The sequence below is a fragment of the Perissodus microlepis genome, chromosome 17, assembly GCF_051167445.1.
Source record: "Perissodus microlepis isolate ML-2025 ecotype Zambia chromosome 17, ASM5116744v1, whole genome shotgun sequence".
In the NCBI taxonomy this organism is placed as follows: Eukaryota; Metazoa; Chordata; class Actinopteri; order Cichliformes; family Cichlidae; genus Perissodus; species Perissodus microlepis.
In genome coordinates this window covers 11814433-11836500 of record NC_140477.1, presented here as the reverse complement: position 1 = coordinate 11836500, position 22068 = coordinate 11814433, and the positions used below count along the sequence as shown (strand labels likewise).

General features: G+C 38.6%; 1 protein-coding gene across 2 annotated transcripts in view; it reads right to left on the bottom strand.

The window, feature by feature from the left end:
• iqsec3a (IQ motif and Sec7 domain ArfGEF 3a) overlaps nucleotides 1-22068 on the bottom strand; it is a 119008-nt gene that overhangs the window by 15513 nt on the left and 81427 nt on the right. For both annotated transcript variants that reach the window (XM_084909545.1, XM_084909544.1), the window contains exons 6-11: nucleotides 18147-18269; nucleotides 11778-11944; nucleotides 8056-8195; nucleotides 3641-3766; nucleotides 1680-1779; nucleotides 1102-1260 (exon numbers count right to left, since the gene is read on the bottom strand). In XM_084909545.1, coding sequence (XP_084765671.1) covers nucleotides 1102-1260; nucleotides 1680-1779; nucleotides 3641-3766; nucleotides 8056-8195; nucleotides 11778-11944; nucleotides 18147-18269 — 815 coding nt within the window. The remainder of the gene's footprint in view (nucleotides 1-1101; nucleotides 1261-1679; nucleotides 1780-3640; nucleotides 3767-8055; nucleotides 8196-11777; nucleotides 11945-18146; nucleotides 18270-22068) is intronic.

The following is a 22068-nucleotide window of genomic DNA, read 5'->3' as shown; positions in this document are numbered from 1 at the left end:
GCTGTTGCACTGGCACGCTCAGTCGGTGTAACTATTAGGTCGGGCTTAAAATTCTGTGTACAGTAATTTGGTTTAAACTGTGGCGAAACTAAGAAATTCTGTGGTGGCAAATTATTACGACAATATTTAATTTACCTTTGTTACCTACACAGCAGTGAGAGGGGAAAGAAATTCAAAGAGGGAAACTCGAAACAGAAGTGAGCTTGCTGCAGGCCTGTTTACTAATCTGCTGACAAAATCAAGCTCCTTGGAGGAAAACGATGGGAAGTTTGTCTGTTCAGGTGACAGCTCTTTCTTGTTTTCAAAATGTTTATCTATCACCACCTGAGAAAAAGTTTGCCTTTGCAAATATAATAAATGTGTCCCAACATGCACTCGCTTATGTTTTAGCACAAGTTATTCCAGCCTTTACACAGCTCCATGAGAAAAATAATTTCCTTCTGTCAACACCTGCCTATCTCCGTATGTTGTTGCCTGCTCCCCCCTGGCTGCAGGGCCTCCCGCTCTATCGAGGGTAAGGCAACTGCATCAAAACCCAGCAGGGATCCTCTCTTTGAAGCCCACTGGCAGGAGCTAGGCTGCGGACACACTTAGGTTGTCCATGTGTTGCAGTGACTCATTGTCTAGAGAATTTCAGGCGCGCACAAGTCCGAGCAAGTCAGATGCCTGGCTGCTTTGAGGAGCCCTGACCTATTTTCACCTCCGTATCATTGCCCCCCTGCAGTGTGCTTGAGCTGCAGTGCATCAGAAGGTTTTTTTTTCTTTCAAAACTCAGTCTGAAACCACACAGATGGGACACAGACAAGTAGTTTGCGCATAATACCAAAAAGAAAAAAGAAAAATGAAAAAAAAAAAAAGATATATTGATTCTCACATCTAAGAAGATCTCTAACACCCCAAGATATGACATTATTGATTTGGTGCAAAATGTAATAGCATTTGACCCTTCTTCAGTTGTAGGGAGTATTGCTACAAAAGGAATAGACACAAAGTTGACGATTATACTCAAACGCTCAACATCATTCCAAGTAAAAACAACAATTATATAACTGTATTGTGAGCACTGATTGAGTGATATGGACAATTTAGAGAGATTCTCACACTCGATGCGTATCTGTTCCATCTCCGTCACTTCTGCGATTGATTCCTTTAGGTCTTCCACAAACTTGAGCAGCTCCTCGGCACTTTGAGCACAGAAGTTTAATACCTGCTTCTTGTCTGATCCGAATGGTGAGAGGATGGTGATTCCATGGGGGTAGTCTGTGGAGTACATTAAACTGTTGAGTGAAAAGCATATCTAAACTACTTTCCTGGGTGTCTTAGTTACAAGTGTGATCATAAAAAGACTTCTAAAGGTCACTCTGAGCTGCAAACTTGGGCTTGCTTGCAAAAATGTCATGCAGCATGTATTGAATGGGACTGGGAGAATGACATTTCCAGAAATTGAAATGCAAGATTGGTATAAAACTGATACTAGTTTGATGCTGTCATAAAAAAATAAAAAGACTATTGTGCTTAAAATAAGCCCTTTAAGATGAAGCAACAAATTATACAGTCCTTGTTCGCTTCGAATTTCGACAGATACTTTTTTCTCTGTGCAAGCTTGGAAATGGTAGATTTTAGCAATGACATGTGGAGATATCATATGGAGATATTTTCATACAAGCATTGTGGCTTACATTCATTTTCAAAAAGGTGAAACTGCATGCCAAGTAGTCCCATGGCTTTGCAGAAAGTGTAGGCCGCGGAGCTCTTCTTCTTTGGACAAAGCTTCAAGATCTGTAGAAATAAACAACACCATGAGCCTTGTAGTAAAATGTTTGAATGACAGAACTGCCTGTTTAATTCCTTGTTCCATGTTCTGAACACTTCCAAAAATCTTGCCAGAGATTTCCATATCGCAAAACAACATCAAAGGCAGTTGCGAAAGAACAAACTATTTGAGCATTTAAAAACATCTGTCACAGGCTGGGTCTCTGACCCAGCATTTTGTGTTTTATTTTGTAATTTTTGAAGCTTTCATGTTAGTTTGGTTATAAGTTTGTGTTGTTCTTATTTAGGGGTCAGTGGAGGTTTAGGTTAGTGATTGTTTATCATCTGTCTCGTTGGTTTCTGTGTTTGGTTCCTTGTCTAGTCTGTCATGTGTGTTAGGCCTGTTAAGCTTGTGTTGTCGTGTCTAAGTCTGCATGTTTCCTGTTTTATTTTGAAAAGGGTCTTGTGTTCTGTGTTCATGTGGTTAGTTTTACTCGTTCCTGTGCATCATTATGTATATCCAAGTCAGCTGTTTCCTCATGTGTCTCCACTTCCCCTGATTGCCTCGTGTGTATTTAAGTCCTCTGTTTTCTGAATGTCATTGTCAGGTCGTCTGTTATCCCCACCATTGTCTTAGTCATTGTCATTGTTATAGTCTTAGTCATAGAACTTCATAGTGTTTGTTTCTTAGTGTTTTTTAGTTTGCCTTAGGGTTCCATGTTTAACTTCTGCTATCATCCAAATAAAGGATCGCTTTCTGTTTAAACCCGCAACTCCTCGTCCACATCTGCTTTTGGGTCCTGTTTCAAAAAACACACCGGCGCACCCCGCCGTGACAACATCGAGAGCAGATAGTCAATACTAATGTGCACTACAACCTTCCAAGTGTTTCAGATTGCGCGCCAGTGCTTATATCAGAATATATCGTGGCTGTTATGGAGCTCCTTTTTTTTCCCACTGAATGACCTTCCAGATAGAGAAAGATGAGGCATATCTGTTTTCCAGCACTACTGTGAGGCATAATTTACCAGGAAAGGCGTATTAAACCAATACATCACATTGGCACTTTAAACACTTCTTGACATTTTCAAGCTGCTGTAATAGGGGCCAAATTCAAAGAGAAGTCCCCTTCACTTTCATCCCGTAGTGAAAATTTTTTATAGACAACTTCTGTCCTGCTTTCAAAGCTGTCACGAGAAAACATCCTTGCGAAATATATCGCTCCGCTAACTTTTAGTGCCAAATGAACAGAATTGTACTGTGATGTTGGACAATAGCTTCTTTAGTCTTTTACTTCAAATAGGAGTTTTAACAACCTCTCCTGCAGGTCCCAATTACTTTTATGCCTCCATAGAAAGTGAAGTAATATGGCTATGCTGCTTTTTGCCTTTCCTGTATGTTGCGGCATTTGACATAATTATGAGGTCAGTTAAATACATTGGATAGATAACTCCTATGCGCCTCTTAATGAGAACATTATGTCCAACATTTAAACCTTTGATAATTCCCACATCTATATAACTTTGGATCAAATGAGCAGCTAATCTGTGCTGTCCTCAAGTGAAATGAAACTATATTACCATCCTTTAAAGCAGCTCTGTAGAGGACAGATCTTTGATTATTATTATTTGCTTACTATAATTAAAAGAAATGCCTGGAGACGCCAGAGTTATGAAATAACATAAAAAAGACAAGCACTGCGAAAAGCTGGACCCAAAGTAAGAATTGTTGGACTGCAGCTGTCATAACTAAATAAGCAACTTCAAAGTCTGATTGTGTGCAGAAGAAGGAAAAAGAAACTCTCAGGATGAAAACATGAGTATTTTTATACTGAATATCTCATAATGATTGTCAATTTAATAAAGTGTAAGGCTTTTCGTCTACTTACCACAAGGAGATCATTGAAGAGGAAGACTTCTCTCTGGTGTGCTGCTTGTTTTTGGGCCTTGTTGACGTCTGTCACCTCAAAAAGTCGACTACAGCACACTAGTCTTCTATGAGGGACGGAGAGAACCTGAGTATGAACACAAAGGGAGACCCAGCCATCAAAAATCATATTACAGACATTGATGGGATGCTTTAAAATAATTCAAAAATCCAGAAAAAGAGAAGCTGGAAGACCTAAATCAAAATTTCCTCCCAAAGCTAGGAGATACAAGACTGGTGCAGTAGAAAAAACTCCATTAAGCACAAAATGAGACAACTTAGTGTGACATGGACACTTATTTCTTAGTCTTAAGAGTACTTTAAAATGGTAATTTATAGCAACAGCTAAGAGAGAGAATGGTTATAAAGCTTAAGAACAAAATCTGTGCCCTCTTGAGGAGAACATTTCCATAAATCCAGGTTTACATTTTAGGATTCTTTACTTAGGTTTGGTCTGTCTGATGTTCGGCGTTCCCTCTTGGCAAAGACGAATCCCAGCTTAATATAACAATAAAATAAAACACCAAAAGCAAATATATTTTATATGTTTTCTTATGTAGCACATATGCTTGCAATGCATTGTTTATGAGAGCGAGCTGTTGGCGTCTTTGCGCCAGTCCAAACAAAACTGCTTTTTATTGCTAGTGGGATTATAACAGGTTTCTTAAAAATAAAAGATGAAGAAGACAAGAGGAAGATTCACTTTCTGTGTTCCAAATGTCATATGTCGAGCATTTGTGTTCCTACAGTGATGGTTGTTCTGCTCGATTCTAGTAGCTGTGGTAGTCCTCAAAGAGGGATGTTTTGCCACAGGCTGCTTGTACAAAAAGAAAAAAAGAAAAATATGAGTTGTTGCCAAATCCTGTTAGTTTTATTTCTGCAATGTACTTCTTGTTGTTTAGTTACTGGATCATACATAAGACAAAACTCTATTAGCATAGAGGGCAGCCCTGTGCTTACAGGTGTGGGTTTTTTTTATTCAGAAAATGCTCCTTTTGTCTGAAAACGTTTGGCATCTCCTCTTCAACTAAGGTGCTTTTTCAAGTTTAAGCAGATTACACTGCACCCCCCCCCCCCCCCCCCCCCCAAAAAAAAAACAAAAAAAACAAAAAACAAAACAAAACAGACTGCCTTCGGAGGACTGATCTAATCATGTTGTCACCCATTCACACACACACTTGTCTCTGCCTTGTCTGGTCCAGCTTTCTGTGTTCTGCAAAAATCCAAAAAGCAGCAGAGTAGATGTGGAGTTGATCCCTCTTCAGGGTAAAACACAAATATACACAGCCCCTGTGCAATTTTCCCTGTGTGCATTTCAAAGTTTCCTTCCCTCTGCTCTGAGAGAATAATTTGCAATGCATGGAGTACACACATAGCCTCTGTCTCCTTTTCTCCTGCTCTCTCATCACTGCAGGGTATACAGACTCGAGCCCAGCCTTCCACAGCCAGCCCGCTTTCTCATTATACTAATGTCAGGAACATGTAAAGACATCATTAGCCTGAAATGCCTCCTGCTCATTCAAAAAAAAAAGTATTATTAAGAAACAGCTTGACAAGAGATGCCAATATATTTATAGGCAAATGATTGACTTCAAATTAAAAATAAAATAAAAACAAATATAAAAAAATATTCACATGTTTAGATATAAAGCTACCTCATCTCATTCATCAAAGGCTGTAATACGGCTTTCAACAAATCATCAATTATTTACTAGCTATACAGGAAAATTCATCATATTTGTGTGCCACTTACTTCTGGAGTAATAGTAGATAAGGCGTTTAGAATTCAGAGTACAGAGGCTGTTGGCTGGGTTATTATTTCAATAGAAGAAAATTTATTTAAGACTCGTTCCTTTTATAGCAGACGGCCGCCATTGGCAGCAACAGTCACTTCCTATCACAACAATCCATCATTGTTTTGGCTTTGACAGCACTCCCTCTGTCATCCTATGGCTACTCATCGATCACTAAGAGACACTTAAAGGCGTAAGCCAGAAAAAAAAGATGGAGGGAATACTTTCAAAGTCAATGTCATTTGGAAGCAACTGCTATAATTGGTGTTGAATTTAAAATTAATTAAAACATGAAGACTCACTCATTTCCTTTTGTGACATGGATGCACCAAGAAAGTTGGACCTTTTTTTTATCAGGACATAATCAAAACAGATGTGTAAGCACATCTATAAAACCAGAGCATTGGCAGTTTGCTGGTCTGGAGCATTCAGGTGTGTTTTAACATGCCAAGGAAGAAAGTTAAGAAAGTTCTTAAAGAAACAGGTGTTGCTGTCCATCAATCTGGGAAGGATTATAAGGCCATTTTCATGCAAATTGAAGTCCATTATTCTACAGTGAGAAAGATTATTCACAAGTGAAAAACATTCAAGACAGCGTTTAATGTTCCCAGAGTTGGACATCCTAAAAAAATTCATCCATGACCAAAGGTCAGACCATGCAATGCTCAGAGAAACTGCAAAAAGCCAAGAGCTACAGGCTTCAGTTAGCATGTTAAATGTTAAAGTTTAGGGCAAAACAATTCGAAAAAGAGAGAACAAGTATATCTTATATTGAAGGGCTACCTTTACTCTCTAAAGAGAACATGGCAGCATGGCTTTAGTTTGCAGAGATGCATTTAAACAAACCACAAGAGTTCCGGAACCATGCCCTTTAACATCCCGCATCACAGAAAAATCTGTAATAGACAGTACATTGTGTCTATTTCATGCTTTGCCTCTTCAAAATGTGAAACGGACACACATGCAGAAGTTGCATAACTGCATGCAGAAGTTGCATTACCACCAGGGGGAGATAATAAAGGCAAAAAACATATGCAGTGCCTTCCAGGGTCCTCAGTGATCAGAAATAATTTAACTAAGTGGCTAATATATATATACACACATGTAAATTTGTTAATAATGTCTGTTTGAATGCTTTCTTCTGATTATTTTCATGTTGGCTTGAAATTAAATATTTCCCTCTGCTTTTACTACAGCTTACTGCAACTTCTGCATTTGTGTCCTTTTAACAATTCAATAAAAAGTGTATAATGGACACGGTGGACCAGCATGATATCTGGTTGCCTTTAAACATACAACACCAAAGTGGAAATGTTTGGCCATAATGCACATCACCATGACTGGTGAAAACTAAACACAGAATATCAGCACAAACACCTCAAACCAACTGACTAGCACTCTTTTTATTATAGATCATTTTCAGACCTGGTGAGGACATTTTTTTTATTTTATACTTATATGCATAAAGAATTGAAAAAGGGTGTACTTTATTTTTGCCATGACTGTACTAATGCAACATGGTAACATTGAGCAGGTCAAATCTTTACAACTTTACTCCTCAAAGTAGCATGCTAACTTTTGCGAATACAAGTGATTACAAAGCAGAGCTTGGGAACTACATCTGCAGGTTTTTAGTTTCGCTGTCACCCTTTTTGACTGGACAGCAGCTCCAGAAATATGTCTGATAAATTTCACGAGGCATGCTACAATATTTCAGTTGGGACTAAACCGCTAAAGCCAAACTGCTAGCATGCCCAATGCTATGTCGAGACTTCACTTTGAATAAACTGAACCTGAATTTAATTTTGAAGGAATATCTCAAGTTAACTCTAGTATTTGGGTGCAATGTTTGAAGTGTTGAATAACCAAGCATACATGAGGAAAAATCTGTCTGTCTTGTCTACATTTCAGGCCTTCAGCTTTGATCGGATTCAAACAGAAGTCTCTTTATTGTTGCAGCTTTTAAAAAAAAAACCTTCCAGTGTTACGAGCCAGCACAGGCAGTACATTCCTATATGAATCAGTGTAATTAGTCAGTTATAAAGCTAAAGACTGCCTTTCTGTCTGCCAAGTCTACTGCCTTCAGACTTGTTCAGTCTGAAACAGACAAAACTGTACCAAGTGTCTCTGAAGTTGATTTTTAAGTAAAGAACCTCCAGAGTTATGTTCAAATACATATTTCAGTTCATGTGCAATGAGGTTGCATTAAAGTCTTTTAACCTTAAACTGTTAAAAAATGAGTCTAATGATAGCAGTGGTTAATGATGTATCTAGCTCGCGTAATGACCTGAGGTAATGATTGAGCTGCTGATGAGACATTTAATGACTAATAAATGTGCTCTGTTAAAGCCACTAAGGCTAGGTGATAGTGATAAGAGCTTGACTAATGAGCGAGTGACTTGGCATGGAGTTAACAAGTGTGTCTGTCTGTGTGCGTACGCAGTCATATTCACATTTGGAAATCAGCTCAGTGACTACATTATGTGTCATTTTTGTGTAAAGTCACTCATCTTTGAGTGAATTAATCCAACTAAAAAAACAGAATCTATAGCAAGCGTTCTCAGATATATTAGTGTGTCCTTACTGTTTTCATGCCTACGATGGACTGCTCAACCTTGGAAACGTAGGTGACGTGGTCTTCGTTGGAGCGCAGCTCTCTCTGTTGTATTCTTTCATAGATTCCCACCACCATGTCTCTGGGGATATCTGCTCCATCATCCACACCTAAGACAGGAAGAGGCTGATTACTCATAAATACACACACGCTTTACAACACGGTTGCTTTACAGGATATGGAGTCATTGCTTTTTTTTAACAGTGGCAGATGAACAAAAAGTGTGTCTATGCTGGCATAAATATAAATAGCAAAAAATGCAACTACTTTGTGTGCATGCTACATTTCTTTGTTCTGCTTCTTCATTTGATTTGTGCAAAAATTGGAAAAATGAATAGCGCTTCATCGCTCTGTCCCCTCATGTGTCCTTCTGTCGCTTTCTTTTTTCCTTTCACTGTCTCCATTAAGTAATGACAGAAAGCCCCGTGAAAGGAGGTTAATTGGCAAGCGAAAGGTTAAGACCCAGCCTCATCTCTTGGAAGATTTTCTGTCTGGAACACAGTGCAGTTCAAGGCCGTGACATTTTGAAGCAGGTAAAGCTGCATGTCATTAGGCTGAAAGGTTGCCCTCGAGATGCTCCCCATTATATCGATACAGCTGCACCGCACTGTGTGGTACATTGAACCTTCAATGGGGCAGGATGTGTTTGGAGAAAATGAAGCTGCCACAAGTGACGGCGGTGTCAGTGAGGCACCCGGGGACACCGCTGAGACATCACTGCACATTATGGAGTCAGGGGGAGAGAAAGAGATGACCAGAGGGAAAAGTGCGTAAACTGTCACATTAATAAGCAGCATTTTTTTTGCTCTTGATTGTCCCGTGTTTTCTCTTTTTCTTTGCCACTTTTTAGGACTTTAAATAGTGTTTTTAGCCTTGCTAGCAGCAACCACTTTGAGCCAATCCGGAGTAGCTCAACAACAATTAAATTGATTGACATGACATTATGTGTACTTTTTTTAATAGTAGTTTTTTTTTTAAATGCACTTTAAAAAATAAAGCCAAGGTGGAAGTAGCTTAGACCTGCTTTCTATGCAAAGGCTACCAGATGGTGATAGTTATGACAGTGAAATTACTTTTGATCATATAGATGTCTATGGGAAAACAGCTATCTGACTTGATCACTATATGATCATCATGACGCATAAACCCTGCATTAAAGTGTTTAAATGCTGAGTTTATGTGTCATGATGATCAAAAAATGTAATTCTGTTTTGTAAATCTTGGTCACACTATGTTTTAAAATGGAAGGTTTTCTGTGGTATAAAACCACATGTTCAATGGCTAACGACTTGTCAGACTTCTTACGGTTCATCATCATCATGAAGATGTCAGCATTCTGTTAACACAGCCTTAGAGAGGTGCAAGTATGTAGACTCATACCCGACCCAGACTCCAGGAGTACAGGACAGGAAGTTATTAGTGTTTTTCTGCAAGAGAAAGCAATGCACCACTTTGTAAATAGAGACCGTAGGACAACAACAAACGCTAAATGATTCGGAATGACAAAATACTTTGGTTAATGTGGTTAACAGGGTTTGAACATTCTTCAACGAGAACTGAAGGTGAGATATTCAGTGTTAATCATCTCTGTCAATAGAAATGTGCTAGCTAACCTCAAGGGCTAGCGTGTTTACAGTTGCTAAGCAAAGCTAAGCTAGGCACTTGTTGTTTTGTGGCCACTATTTCAAAAAGCCTCTCATTTCTTTCTTTCTCTCCTTTCTTTGTGAAGAGTGCTCACATAATCATAATTTTAATCACCCAGAATTAAATATCAGATATGTCACAGATGAGTCAATGAACAGTTTAGGAGGCTTAAATTAGTGATTCTTATATCAGATATCCTGGGACAAACATCAGTACTGACCACAGTCCTGAACTAAATTTCTCTCCTGAAATTCCTTTAGTCCGAGTCTGACATTACTCATGTTTCCCTTGCAACTCTTTATCTTGTTTTGTGCTCATCATCCTCAAGCTTAAATCTGGCTTTTCATGAGGTGTACTGATTAATGCCAGCCCTCTACAAGAACTTAGGAAGGGAAATGCACGTGCTCTGAAAATACGAGACCATCCACCAAAAAAAAGAGAAAACAGAAAAGAATCCAATAACTAAGATGTTACAGTTTTTCAGTGAGTTGAGTCACTAGATTAATTAGGCTGGTGTATATTGTGTTGCCCTATTGTGGAATGCTTTAACACTGACAGTCCGTTTTAATTGAGATAATGAATGTTCTATAGTTCTTCATTACTATTGGTTTCTGGTCCATAATTGCTTTTCACCTTAGCCAATTAGCTGAGTGAACTGCATGTTTTCATCCATCAATATGTTTGACAGACACAGTGGAAGAGAAAAGAGGAGGAACATAATATAAACAAGTAAAGACAGATGAATAAACAGACAGCGTAATACTGTGACTGAAATCAAAACAAAACAGAAGAATGGATAGGGAGACAAAGAACAAAAATGAGCAGAAGACAAATAGAGCGGCCAAGAGAGAGTGGCGTATCTTAATTTGCATGAGATGTTGAAATTGATTTTCCAACTTAATTTAATTGTGAGGAACAGTCTGGATGAATCTATTAAAGTTGTTCTGCATCGACCTCGGCAATCTCTGATTGATTGCACAGAGTGAGAGCAAAACTATGACGCTCATGTCTCTTTCTCAGCGCTTGCCGAATGAGCATCTGTCTGCATACTGGAGACGAGATTTACAGGTGCTTTCTGTCGGTGCCGCTCTGAGTGACTATGTAAAGCGAATCAGGCAGGAAGAGAAATGTAACCTAATCTTTATCCCCTGAATTTATGCAGGGAGGTTTGATTGAAACTGTTGGACACTCAGTTCTTCTTAGTCATGTGGGATTGGCTCCACAACAGGAATCTGTACCAGAAGTTACTGGTGAGGCAGAGGATTTAGCAGCTTTCTCATCTAGAGAAATACAAACTTTGTGTAAAAAAAAATCTCCTTCTGACTGTTTTTTAATTTTAGGCCGCATGTAACTCAACTTATGGGATGTTGCTTGTCTCTTTCAATGCCCTTGCTCTATAGGCTATATTATATAACGCATAGTGCAACAGAGCATAGATTATAGATTATTGTTCTAGATCTGCACACCCTGCTTGCACTGCATTAGACACCCTTTTATCTTTGAAACTGCCTTAATTCTTCATAGCATTGATTCAACAAGGTGATGGAAACATTTCTCAAGCAACTGCTGCATGTATGGAGGATTAAATCTGCCAAATTCAAAGCAGAAATAAAAAATATGATATAAAAGAATAATAAAATAGTCAAAGTATAAGATGGCAAATTAAAGAAGATTAAAACAAAAGCAATACACACAGTATATTCATAAACTGTACTAACGACATAAAGCTAAAAAGAAAACCAGTGCTTTTTAGTCAACTTTCTTTTTGTGGCCATTATCCTGAGTCTGAAGGAAATTCTTCCTTGTTCCTCCTTGCAAAGACATCAGGTTGGACACAGAAAGCTGAGTATTAGATTTACAACGAGGCCACACTGTCAACTATGCAACTCAAAAACTACCATTCCTCTTCTCAAGCGACCTAAAACATTCACCTACCGGCTTGAGCTGATTATGTCAGGTAATTAATGTCATTATAACTCCCTTAATGCTCATCTTCAGATGCAAGCTGTGCCGTAATGCGACCTCAACGTGACCTTGATGTCCCTTACCTCGTAAATTCCTTATGAAGTCCTCCAACAGCATCTTCCGGTCGGGCTTAATATTTGGGCTGTACATGTCGGTGTTGAGCAGAATGATGGCAAAGGCCAGGATGAAGATGGTGTCTGGATTGTGAAATTGCTGCACCACATCCGGGTTACACATGCAGTACCGCTGACTGTGGGTGTAAAAGAAAAGGAAAAAACAGGGACAGAAAACAGTAAAACATTACATGTTTTATGTAAGATAATATAGAATGGGAGTAAAATGAATAAAGTTGGGGGTAAGGATGGTTTATCCATGTAGGAATGACACAGGGTGGGACAGGAAATAGGACATATATAAATATACACAGGAGACACTTTTTAAAACACTGCATGCTATTAAAATTACAACATTAGCATAAGAGTGTCACACTGAAATCAGAGTTATGGCTTTAATTTTGCCGGTGGCTTCACATGAAGCTGTAAGCTGCCCCTCAGCACCAATGCGTTGGTGAGGTTGTGTGAGCTCTGCTAAAACTCATTTCTCCCACTGGAATGAATACTTATATGGGTCATGCATCACACTAGAAACTGAGGGTGATGTTGCTGACAAAAACAAAGGATTTGACCTTCTTTTTAAGTGTTTCATCCTCTCTGTTACTTGCACTAAGCACTCCAAAATCCTGAAAAAGTCAAGTCCTATTCTGCAGTTAATCACTGTCTGACGTTTGCGGGCTTAGTTGGATGAATTTTTTGCAGGTTGTCATTGTGCAGAAGAGAAAATACTTGAATACTGAAATGTGAAATCCCTTACCTAGGCACCTTTTCTGCAAGAAAAGGCTCAGTTTGATTTACTTTCCTAAGTATAAGAAGTGTTGTGCTGGAGTGTAGATTTGTAGGTGCCTACACCTACATTATATGTGTCTTCCTAGAAGCCTAGAAGGTGGTGTGGTGCAAGAATAACTTCATGGTTAGGTGATGAATAATAGAAAAGAACATCCAACATGTATATGGAAGGCATATATAGATTAAAAAAGAAGGTGTGTGTGGACCTTGTGGGCTTTCTGTTGAAATATCTATCTATCTATCTATATATATATCTATATATATCTATCTCTCTCTCTCTCTCTCTCTCTCTCTCTATATATATATATATATATATATATATATGTACAGTAATCATGAATTAATCAGCCCTGCTAGAGAGCATTTTTAAGTAAAGATCAGGGGTTAAAGAGCACAGAAAAGGTCGGGAGCAGCATTCTGGTACTTCTGATTAATAAATAAATACATAACAAATCCAAGTGCGTACATTTTCCTTGTGCTGCTTTCTGAGGTTTCTTTCAGGTGATGTCATTGAGACACATCAGTAAATGTCACCCTGCGGCTTTGCCCCTGCACTCAGACATGTTTCTGCACTCTCCTCCAGTCCCTATTGTGGATACAAGCATACAGTAAACGGCACTGTGCTGTTCCTGGGACACGTTACTTATTGTCTGCATATGTAAACAGAGTTGCTTTTTGTGAAGTGCTACGTCTTTTTAAATGCAACAATGCAATCAGTCTCAACACATGTCACCAAAAAGTTAGGAAGTTGTTCAAATTCTAAATGAAAACAGAACGGAATGATTTGTAAATCTCACAAGCACAGAAAATATATCAAATGTACCAGCGTACCATTTTACGAGAAACATAAAGTCATTTTGACCTCATAAAAGTTGTTTACCACTGTATAGCATGCCGTCTTTTTTTTACAAGAAGGAATTTTCTTTCTTTTATTTGAACAGTTTCTTAACATCTGCAAACTGATGAGATTAGTCCCATTCTTGTATGAAATCGGTGTCCAGATGCTCAACAGGCCTGGGTCATTTTTGCAATATTTTTCATTCCATGATGCTGATATGTAATTGTATGTGGTTTAGTCTTGCTGCAATATGCATTTTCTTCCCTGAAAAAGACAACATCCGGATGGGTACATATGTTACTTCGAAACCTGTATATGTCTTTTAAGCTTGATGGTGCCTTTCCAGATGTGCAAGTTGCCAATTCCATAGACATTAATGCACTGCCATAACCATCAAAGACGGGTTATCTTGGGTTTTTTTTTTTTTTTACGGAGTGCTGATAACAAGCTGATGGTCTCACTCCTCCTCTCACTTTGATTCGCCTGACCACAGAACAGTTTTTCAGTTTACGTCGGCCTATTTCAAATAAGCTTTATTAGACGGCAGTTTGTTGTGAACTGTGCTCACAGACAATGATTTCTGGAAGTGTCCCAGTGGTCACTGAGTAATTTCGGTGACAGAAAGATGCGGTGCTGCCTGAGGGCCCAAAGATCACGGGCATCCAAAATCAAGATTCAGTCTTGACTCTTGCACGTAGAGATTTCTCCAGATTTTCTGAATCTACTGATGATCATGATGATCATGATTACTGCCGATGATGAGATATTCAAAGTCATTCCAATTTTATGCTGAGGAACATTATTCTGAAATTGATTTACAATTTGTAGACAAAGTTTTTTGCAGATTGGTGAATTTCTGTCCAACTTTACTTCTGAGAAATTCTGCCCCTCTAATATGCTCTGTATATATCCAGTCATGGTATTGATGACTGTTGCTAATTACTTAATTAGTTGCTGAAGGTTCCTCCAGCTGTTTCTTTTTAGTATCTCTTACTTTTCCAGCCATTTGTTGCCCTGTCTCAACTGTTTTGAAACCTGTTGCTGTCATCAAATTCAAAATTATGTTGTCTTTTTTTCTCAAAATGATATGATTTTTCAAACATTTCACATTATATTCTATTATATGGGTTAATGAGACTTGCAAATCACTGCATTCTGTTTTTAGTTACACTTTACACAACATCTCAAGTTTTTTTGAATTGGAGTTTTACTACAATAATGGTTTGAAAAACACCCACCATAATGTGGTAGCTCATGTAACATCTAAAAATAAATTGTCGAACTGCTATCAGCATTATTCTACTACATAGTTGATAACTGTGTGTGCACAAAGGGTCTGCTAGAACAGTTTGCATTCTGGGAGTAATTTTTAAGGTAGTTAATCCTCCCCTACTTTACCCACATTCTATATAGGCGTGCATGCATGTAGCTTCACGCTTTCTGTGCCAGTTTTGAATGTGCTTTCTAGGGCTCAGTCTCAATGATTACACATGTGCATGTCTAGATATATGTTTGAGTGCCTTAAATGAAATGTTTTGCGTATTTGTGGCGTCCCGCATACTGTATTTGCTTTAGTGTGATAATCACAGGGCACACAGATGCTCATTCACATCTCACTGTCTGAAAACCGTGACTTGTCAGCAACCAATAATTACACCCTTGTCTGTGAATCCTAATGTTGCACCATGCAGTGAGAAAAACCTCAATTTATGTCGCTTTCTGAGTATGTTGTTACTCTTCACAGATAGGCATGGAAAAATGACTAAGTAAAAAACAAAAATGAGAGGGTAAAATGACATATGATGCTCCTCGCTGAATTGATTTGTCAGTTTTTGGCAATTTAGCTTTTCTTTCAAATTGCCCTGAATGGTGTAATACATCATCATGCGCTCCTTGGGTGGATTTTAGTGCGAAATTATACAAGATGCATGGTCTTCATCGATGAAGACTGTAATATACAGAGTAGATACACAACACAGTGATTACATAGTGAGTAAATATATACAGATATCACACTGTAATACAGGAAGGAAAACATAAACTGAATATATCTGCAGCATTTGGAGATGATTCATATTTGCTCATTCATTAGTACACTGACGCAGCAGATACTGAGGCTACTGGGTGTTTTTCCACTTTTTCCCCTCGCTGTTTTTCACTGCTGCTTCAAATCCCCTTCACTTACTTTTGAGACTTCTCTCTTTCTGTGTGTGTGTGTGTGTGTGTGCGCGCGCGTGTGCATGTGTGTGTGTGTGTTTGGAGGCATTTCAAAGCCTGGGAGCAAGGGAAGGCAGGCACAGAGAGGCAGTGGCGGTTATGCAACGCTGGATATTTATAAACCATCCTCCCTCCTTCCTTTTTCTCCCCTTCTTCCCTTCCTTTTCTAGTCTCTGTCTCCTTAGCCCCTCCTCCCTCCTACTCTCTCCTGCTCCTGATAGCACGCAGAGCCAGCCTGATGTCCAAACATTAGCAGTGCCAACCTCCCTGCCCACTGCTTATGACAATGCAGCCATGTTTCTCCCTATTGGGAACCTTGACAATTGTGGCAGGTGGTTGTTACTCAAGAGGGGCGATGGCAAACAGTTAGCATTAACACACAGAGCCACAGCTGCACCGCAAATTGTCACCCTGTCGCAAATTGTGGCCAGAAATTATACATTGCCTCGCTATTCAGATGGAGGAGTGGATTGTCAACATTTTTTAGTTCAGCCACACAGAAGGGAAAGAGTAAAATGTGTTATAATCTTCATGTTCAATTAATGTTCATGTATGGCAATCCAAGACTACTCCGCTTTGTGTGTGCCTGTCTCTTTGCATGCACGAATATCAAAGTTCTCTGACTAAACTGTTATATACTTGTTTTTCTGTCCCCTCTTAACCTTGCTTCTTACCCCAAAAAAGACAACAAATTCACATCTTTGCTTTTCTGTATGGTACTTTCTTTAAGAATATTTCACGATCAAAACACTTGTAAACTGCATGAACTGCATCTTAAAGCATTACAACAACAACAAGTCTGGCCCTGAAGTAATTTATTGAGTGATGGTATATAATTTGTTTGTTTTTTTTAAGCTCGTTCTAGTCACACCTAAAGTTACATTTCAGTGGGGAAAAAATGTTGCCAAATGAGGAAAACATAACATTCAAGATGATAAATATTCATATCCTGCTCTTTTGTTGCCTTTATTCTCTCTGCACAACAATGTTTCTGAACATAAATAAATATATTAGCCATACATAGCTAAAGCTCTCTGTTTCTTGCTTGCTTCTTCAGTAAGAATTGGCTGTTCATTCATTCTCTAGTGGCTCTTTTCCTTCCTACATCTGTTTAGCCATCAGTTTTTATCTGCATGACCATGAAATCAAACTTCTCCTTGAATTCAGCAGGTTTATTACTAGGTTGTTATCCTGATTTTTTCCACCAGCATTGGTAGTAAGTAGCTAATGGACTTTTGTCCAGTTAGCTGGATAATGAACACTGTTTCTAGTTGAATTTTTAACATGAAGGGTGACTTGCATTTAAACATGATCAAAAGTTTTGACTGCTACATACATAATTGTGCACCAAAATACTGTGACCGAACCCACATGTAAGAGGCAAAATCATCCAGGAAAGTCAGCAGAAAACGAGTGAAAATGCAGCCAATATCCAAAGAAAGACCTTCAGAAAAATTGCTTAAAAAATTATTAGAGGCAAAATATAAAGAAATACGGGGTGATGGCTCAAGATTTTTCCACAGAACTCTATTTAGCCTGCATGACTTTTTAGAGCTTAAAAGTCAGTTTTTTTTCTTTTCTTTCCTTTTTGTTATTTCTTTCTTTCTTTTTTTTTTTTAGAAAAAATAAATAAATAAATAAATAAATAGAAAACCTTAAAAATCATTCCAAAAATCCTACTTTTTCATAGAAGAAAAACATGGTTGCATAGTGTAGTAGTCACATTAACTGGACATTTTAAGTTTTGCAGCTTACACTAGAGTTGATACATACACCTTTAACTATACTTTTAGTCTTGTACTTTTGCTTTTGGAGATGTTACAAAATAGCATCCTAACTTAAATACATGACTATGGCTAGATACCTGAATGAGGAGAGGTTTAGGGTGCAGTGAATGGAGTTTTAAAGCAAGACGATACAACTTCAGCTATTTCAGTTAATCATGTCATTGTGACATCACTCACACTTCAATTCTTTCAATATCTTTGATTTTCTTTGGTGTATATATATATATATATATATGTATATATATATATTTATATATATATATATAAATGAAATATCAGATTCTTTGATAACATGTCAAGCCTATTTTCCCCAAATTCCCAGACTCTCCTGTTACTTAGCCTAAAATTGTGTACTATGTGGAAGCTGAAGTGACAGTTTCTACTGCTACTTTTAAATTCTGATTCAATTATAAGGAGCTATTGCACAACTACAAATCCATTTTTTTGTTCTATTATTCATGCCCTCCTCTATTCCCCTGACCACACAAACTTATGGATATTGTAGTGTTTACCTTAGTCTGCAATGCCAAGATGATAGATGAGGTATGAAACAAACTTGATAATAATTACATGTAAAACCAGCAGCCGTAACTCTGTGGAAACAGAAGCTGGTGTGCTCCCTATTTAATGGGCATACCGACTGATAAACATTTTCTTAAAAAAAAAAAAAAAAAAACTTATGTGAAAGGCTAGCTGTACTGTAAGTACCTGAAGGCCTCGATGAGACGTTCCACCTTCTGGGCTTCCCCCTGGACACGAATGTGGGCCTGAAACTTCCTCAGCGCTTCGTCCAGCTCCATGCCTGAGAAATCCATCTCATCCACCACACAACTGTGAAGCACAGAGAGGCAGCAATGAGATAAGCAAAGAGCATAGGAGATAGGAAAATATATTACAATTTATAGCCAAATTCACTAGAGGTTGAGTAGAGGTTGCCCCTTCACTGGTGGGCTGGATGAACGTGTGGATGAACACCTAAGATAAAGGATGCAAAACTCTCACTCATCTGCTTCCCAGTCACAGCACCACTCTGCTTACTGCAGGTATTAGCCACGCACGGAAACCAGGGATAAGACTGGGCCCGGCTATCGTCTCGTGCCACAGCTGCCAAGACACACATATACACACACATATGCACACAATGCCTCAGAGCAGAAAATCCTCCTATTACCTGACAACCCAAACTTAATTACTTTAATTAAAAAAGCAAAATATCCTGTCCAATGAGTTCACGGGAGATAAATACAAGAAGGGCAATTTGAAGGTAAAATGAGGTTTGAAGTGGAAGGTGACTTTGGAAATACCATGGGGGCAGGGTTAAAGTTTTCCTAGCTGTGATGTTAGGTTGCCTATTGAGGTACAATTATAATTATTTATCCTGCCCATACCAATTCAAGATTAACTAACTAATTAACTCACACTTAGTGGTTGTAGTGTAGTAGTAGTAGGGATTAAATGCTTTAAAGAGAAAAGATAGCGTTGATAGTAAAATCGTCAATAAATAAAATAAGTAGTGGGGTCATGACATTATCCTTTGCCTCTGATCTTTTCTACTTGCAGTACTGCGGGAAATAGGGAGATGCACAGACACACTCTACATTATGATGGATTACTGTGCACAAAGGGAGTTAATGAGGTGAGTACTTGACTGTGACACATGCTGCTCCAGCAGAAAAGCATCAGATAGCTGAGTCTTCAGTCCTGCCATACACATACAGTATAACACACAGCACTGCAGAGAACAGCAAATTCTGCTCACACCGACAACATCACTTCAGTTCTTGATGTCCAGGCTTTGGGGAGGCCGATCCACGACTCATAGCGTTCCCCTGTGCGTGCGTGCGTGCGTGTGTGTAGTTTTTTCTAACCATGTATGCTTTTACTGCAGTGGCAGTGTGTTTGCGATCATTGTCATGCTGGAAAATGAAGCTGTTGCCAATCAAATGTTAACATTTGTTTTGATAAGACCCATAACACCAATGGATTTATAAGTCAGTGTTAAGTGGTTTAACCAACAAAACAGCATTCCTACGGAAAAGCTTGGGTAGAAGAAATGGACTGAAAATGGGTTAAAAAGCAGCCAGTCTACAAAGTAAGACAGTTTTCAGTAAACCTGGAGAACTATTTCTAAAGACTACCTTAAAAATGATAATTCTGGCTCCTTGTAAGCAACATACACAGAAACAATTGCACAGTACTGTGCAAAAGCATTACTAACTGATTTACTGTACATCTCTATTACTACTTACAGCAACACTGCTATCAAGTTTATTAATATTAATTCCAATTATTAATTGCAGTAAATCTTGAAATAATTCTGCCAGTCAGCTCATTAGAGCTACTAATAGTGTGTAATGGTGTAGAAATTCAAGCCGTACAAGATAAAGAAAAGTTTCTTCTTCTTGTTGACTAACAAGAGAAGCTAGTTTTTTTTTAGCAGTGTGTTGCTTCATGCTCCTGTAAAGCACAGAAATAAAGCCCTGGTGTCCTCCCAGGGTGCAACATAACCAACCAAGTATAAATGAACATAAACAGTGAGTGACAGCAAAACTTAAGTGATCTCAGGCGAGAGTCTCCAGGTCAAAAGTGTGTTTATGTCCCCCTTGGGCATTTGAACAGAGACTTAGCTGGCTGGACTTCAGTAATTACTTTACTGATGAATTTAGGGAGTCAGTCGCTAGTTTCAGATCAAATCAAGATTCAAACTAAAGCAGGGTATGTTTTACTCTTCAGTTGACAGTTTGGTTTCACTCAGGTAACTTCTTGCTTGTCACATCTAGTTTCAAAAAACCAAGACAAATTTGTTCAGCCTGAAGCCTCACAATGAATCTTGGGTGAAACTTAGCTAAGCCTATCATTTATATACAGTTAATCAGTTGAATGTTAAGCATGATTAAAACATTGTTTCTGTTCCTTTTTCAGCAAATAGAAAGAAGCTGTTACAGCCAAAAAGTTGCTATTCTTTCATATATGATGCACTTTAAAGTTATTTCAGACTGTACACAACTGCATTTCCATGGTTACGATGTTGGTTACATCTTTCAGTCTTTCCTTCTGCTTTAATGTACAGCTAAGCAAATAGACACCAATAGGACACCACAGGTTGGCCTTAAATGGTAACAAATTACCATACATTTGTTTCAAGTATCCTTGGTTGGGTCATTTATGAGCACAAATAGCAGACACGATCATTATCTAACCTTTTATTATCTATCCATCACTGCTCATCTTATGCAAAGTCATGGGCGTTTTTAGATATACCAATGAAACCTAACCTGCATGGTTTTAGAGAGTGCACAGCACAGATTTTTTTCTGACCTTCATTGCTCAATGCTGCATTAATAGAGATAGTGCAATTAATAATTACACTTAACTAACAGACAGGTCAAATTGTGCATATTGTCAACAAACTATAGCACTTGGAGAAAAATTAAAGGCTCATAAAAGTTAAGCTCATACTATGTGCAGTGAGCCTGGATTGATCGTCTTCTTTATCAACTCGTCGACTGTCAGACCACCCTGATCGCCCTCTTCATGACTCACTTCCTTGCTCCACCACCTCTCTCTCCCTTCTTCCCTGGCTGTCACTCCTTGTTTATGTAATGTCAGACGAGATGCTCTTTAGCCTAAGTACATCAGCCCTCTCCTCCCCTCTTACATCTCTCCCCATACACTCTGGCATAATTACACATCTGCATGGGAAAACACACGCTCACATAAAACACAAACACAAACACACACTATTGTTGACTCGCTTGCAGTGCCTTGGAGAGAAATAGACACATCTGTCTGCAGAACGCCACTTAAACTGTACTTTATGTTTACAAAGCTGCGATGGCAGGTATGCATACAAATACATATGAAAATAAAAAGACATAAAAGGCCAGATGGAGCCATATTTTAAGCAGCCAATGAGTAGATGACAGGCTGAAAACAAGATCTCATTTTTCATGCTAAACTAGTACACCGTGTTATCAGTAAATGAGTCCTTGGGGTGTCCATTTTCTGGCACCCAAATCTATAACCACAAATTGGCTTAATTGTCCTGAGACACTTTAACTATTGTTGTTTATGTACCAAGAAATGTGAAGGGAATGAGACTTAGTTTGCTTTATGAGGAGAGGAGGGAGATACCATAACCACGTATTGATGCAAGGCTAGGTCACATGCACATACAGCCTCCCTGTACTTGAAAAGTCACATGCTTGCAGACACGTGCACACACGCACGCACACACACACACACACACATGCACACAGACTCACATATCCACACCGACTCATTCAGGCTTAGTAAATCACCATGAGTGATTTTCACATTAGACTGCTATCCCTCACCCGCTCTCCTGTGACTGCACACTTTATCGAAAGTGCTCTCGCACACTTTTCACTCTATCACGGTCCTCTTCAACATCACTTTCACCCCGAGTGTTGCTGTTTGAGTGCTGCAGGGAAAATATATATATATATATATACCAATATCACCTGCGCTGAGAATATATCTGTGGTGTGAATTTGAGCTTGAAGCCTTAAGAGCATATTCCTGTTAATAAAATGTCTTTGAAACCATGACGGTGTCCGTTTGAGGAAATATGGATATTAGATGAGCATGAGCTGGAATGAACAACTTG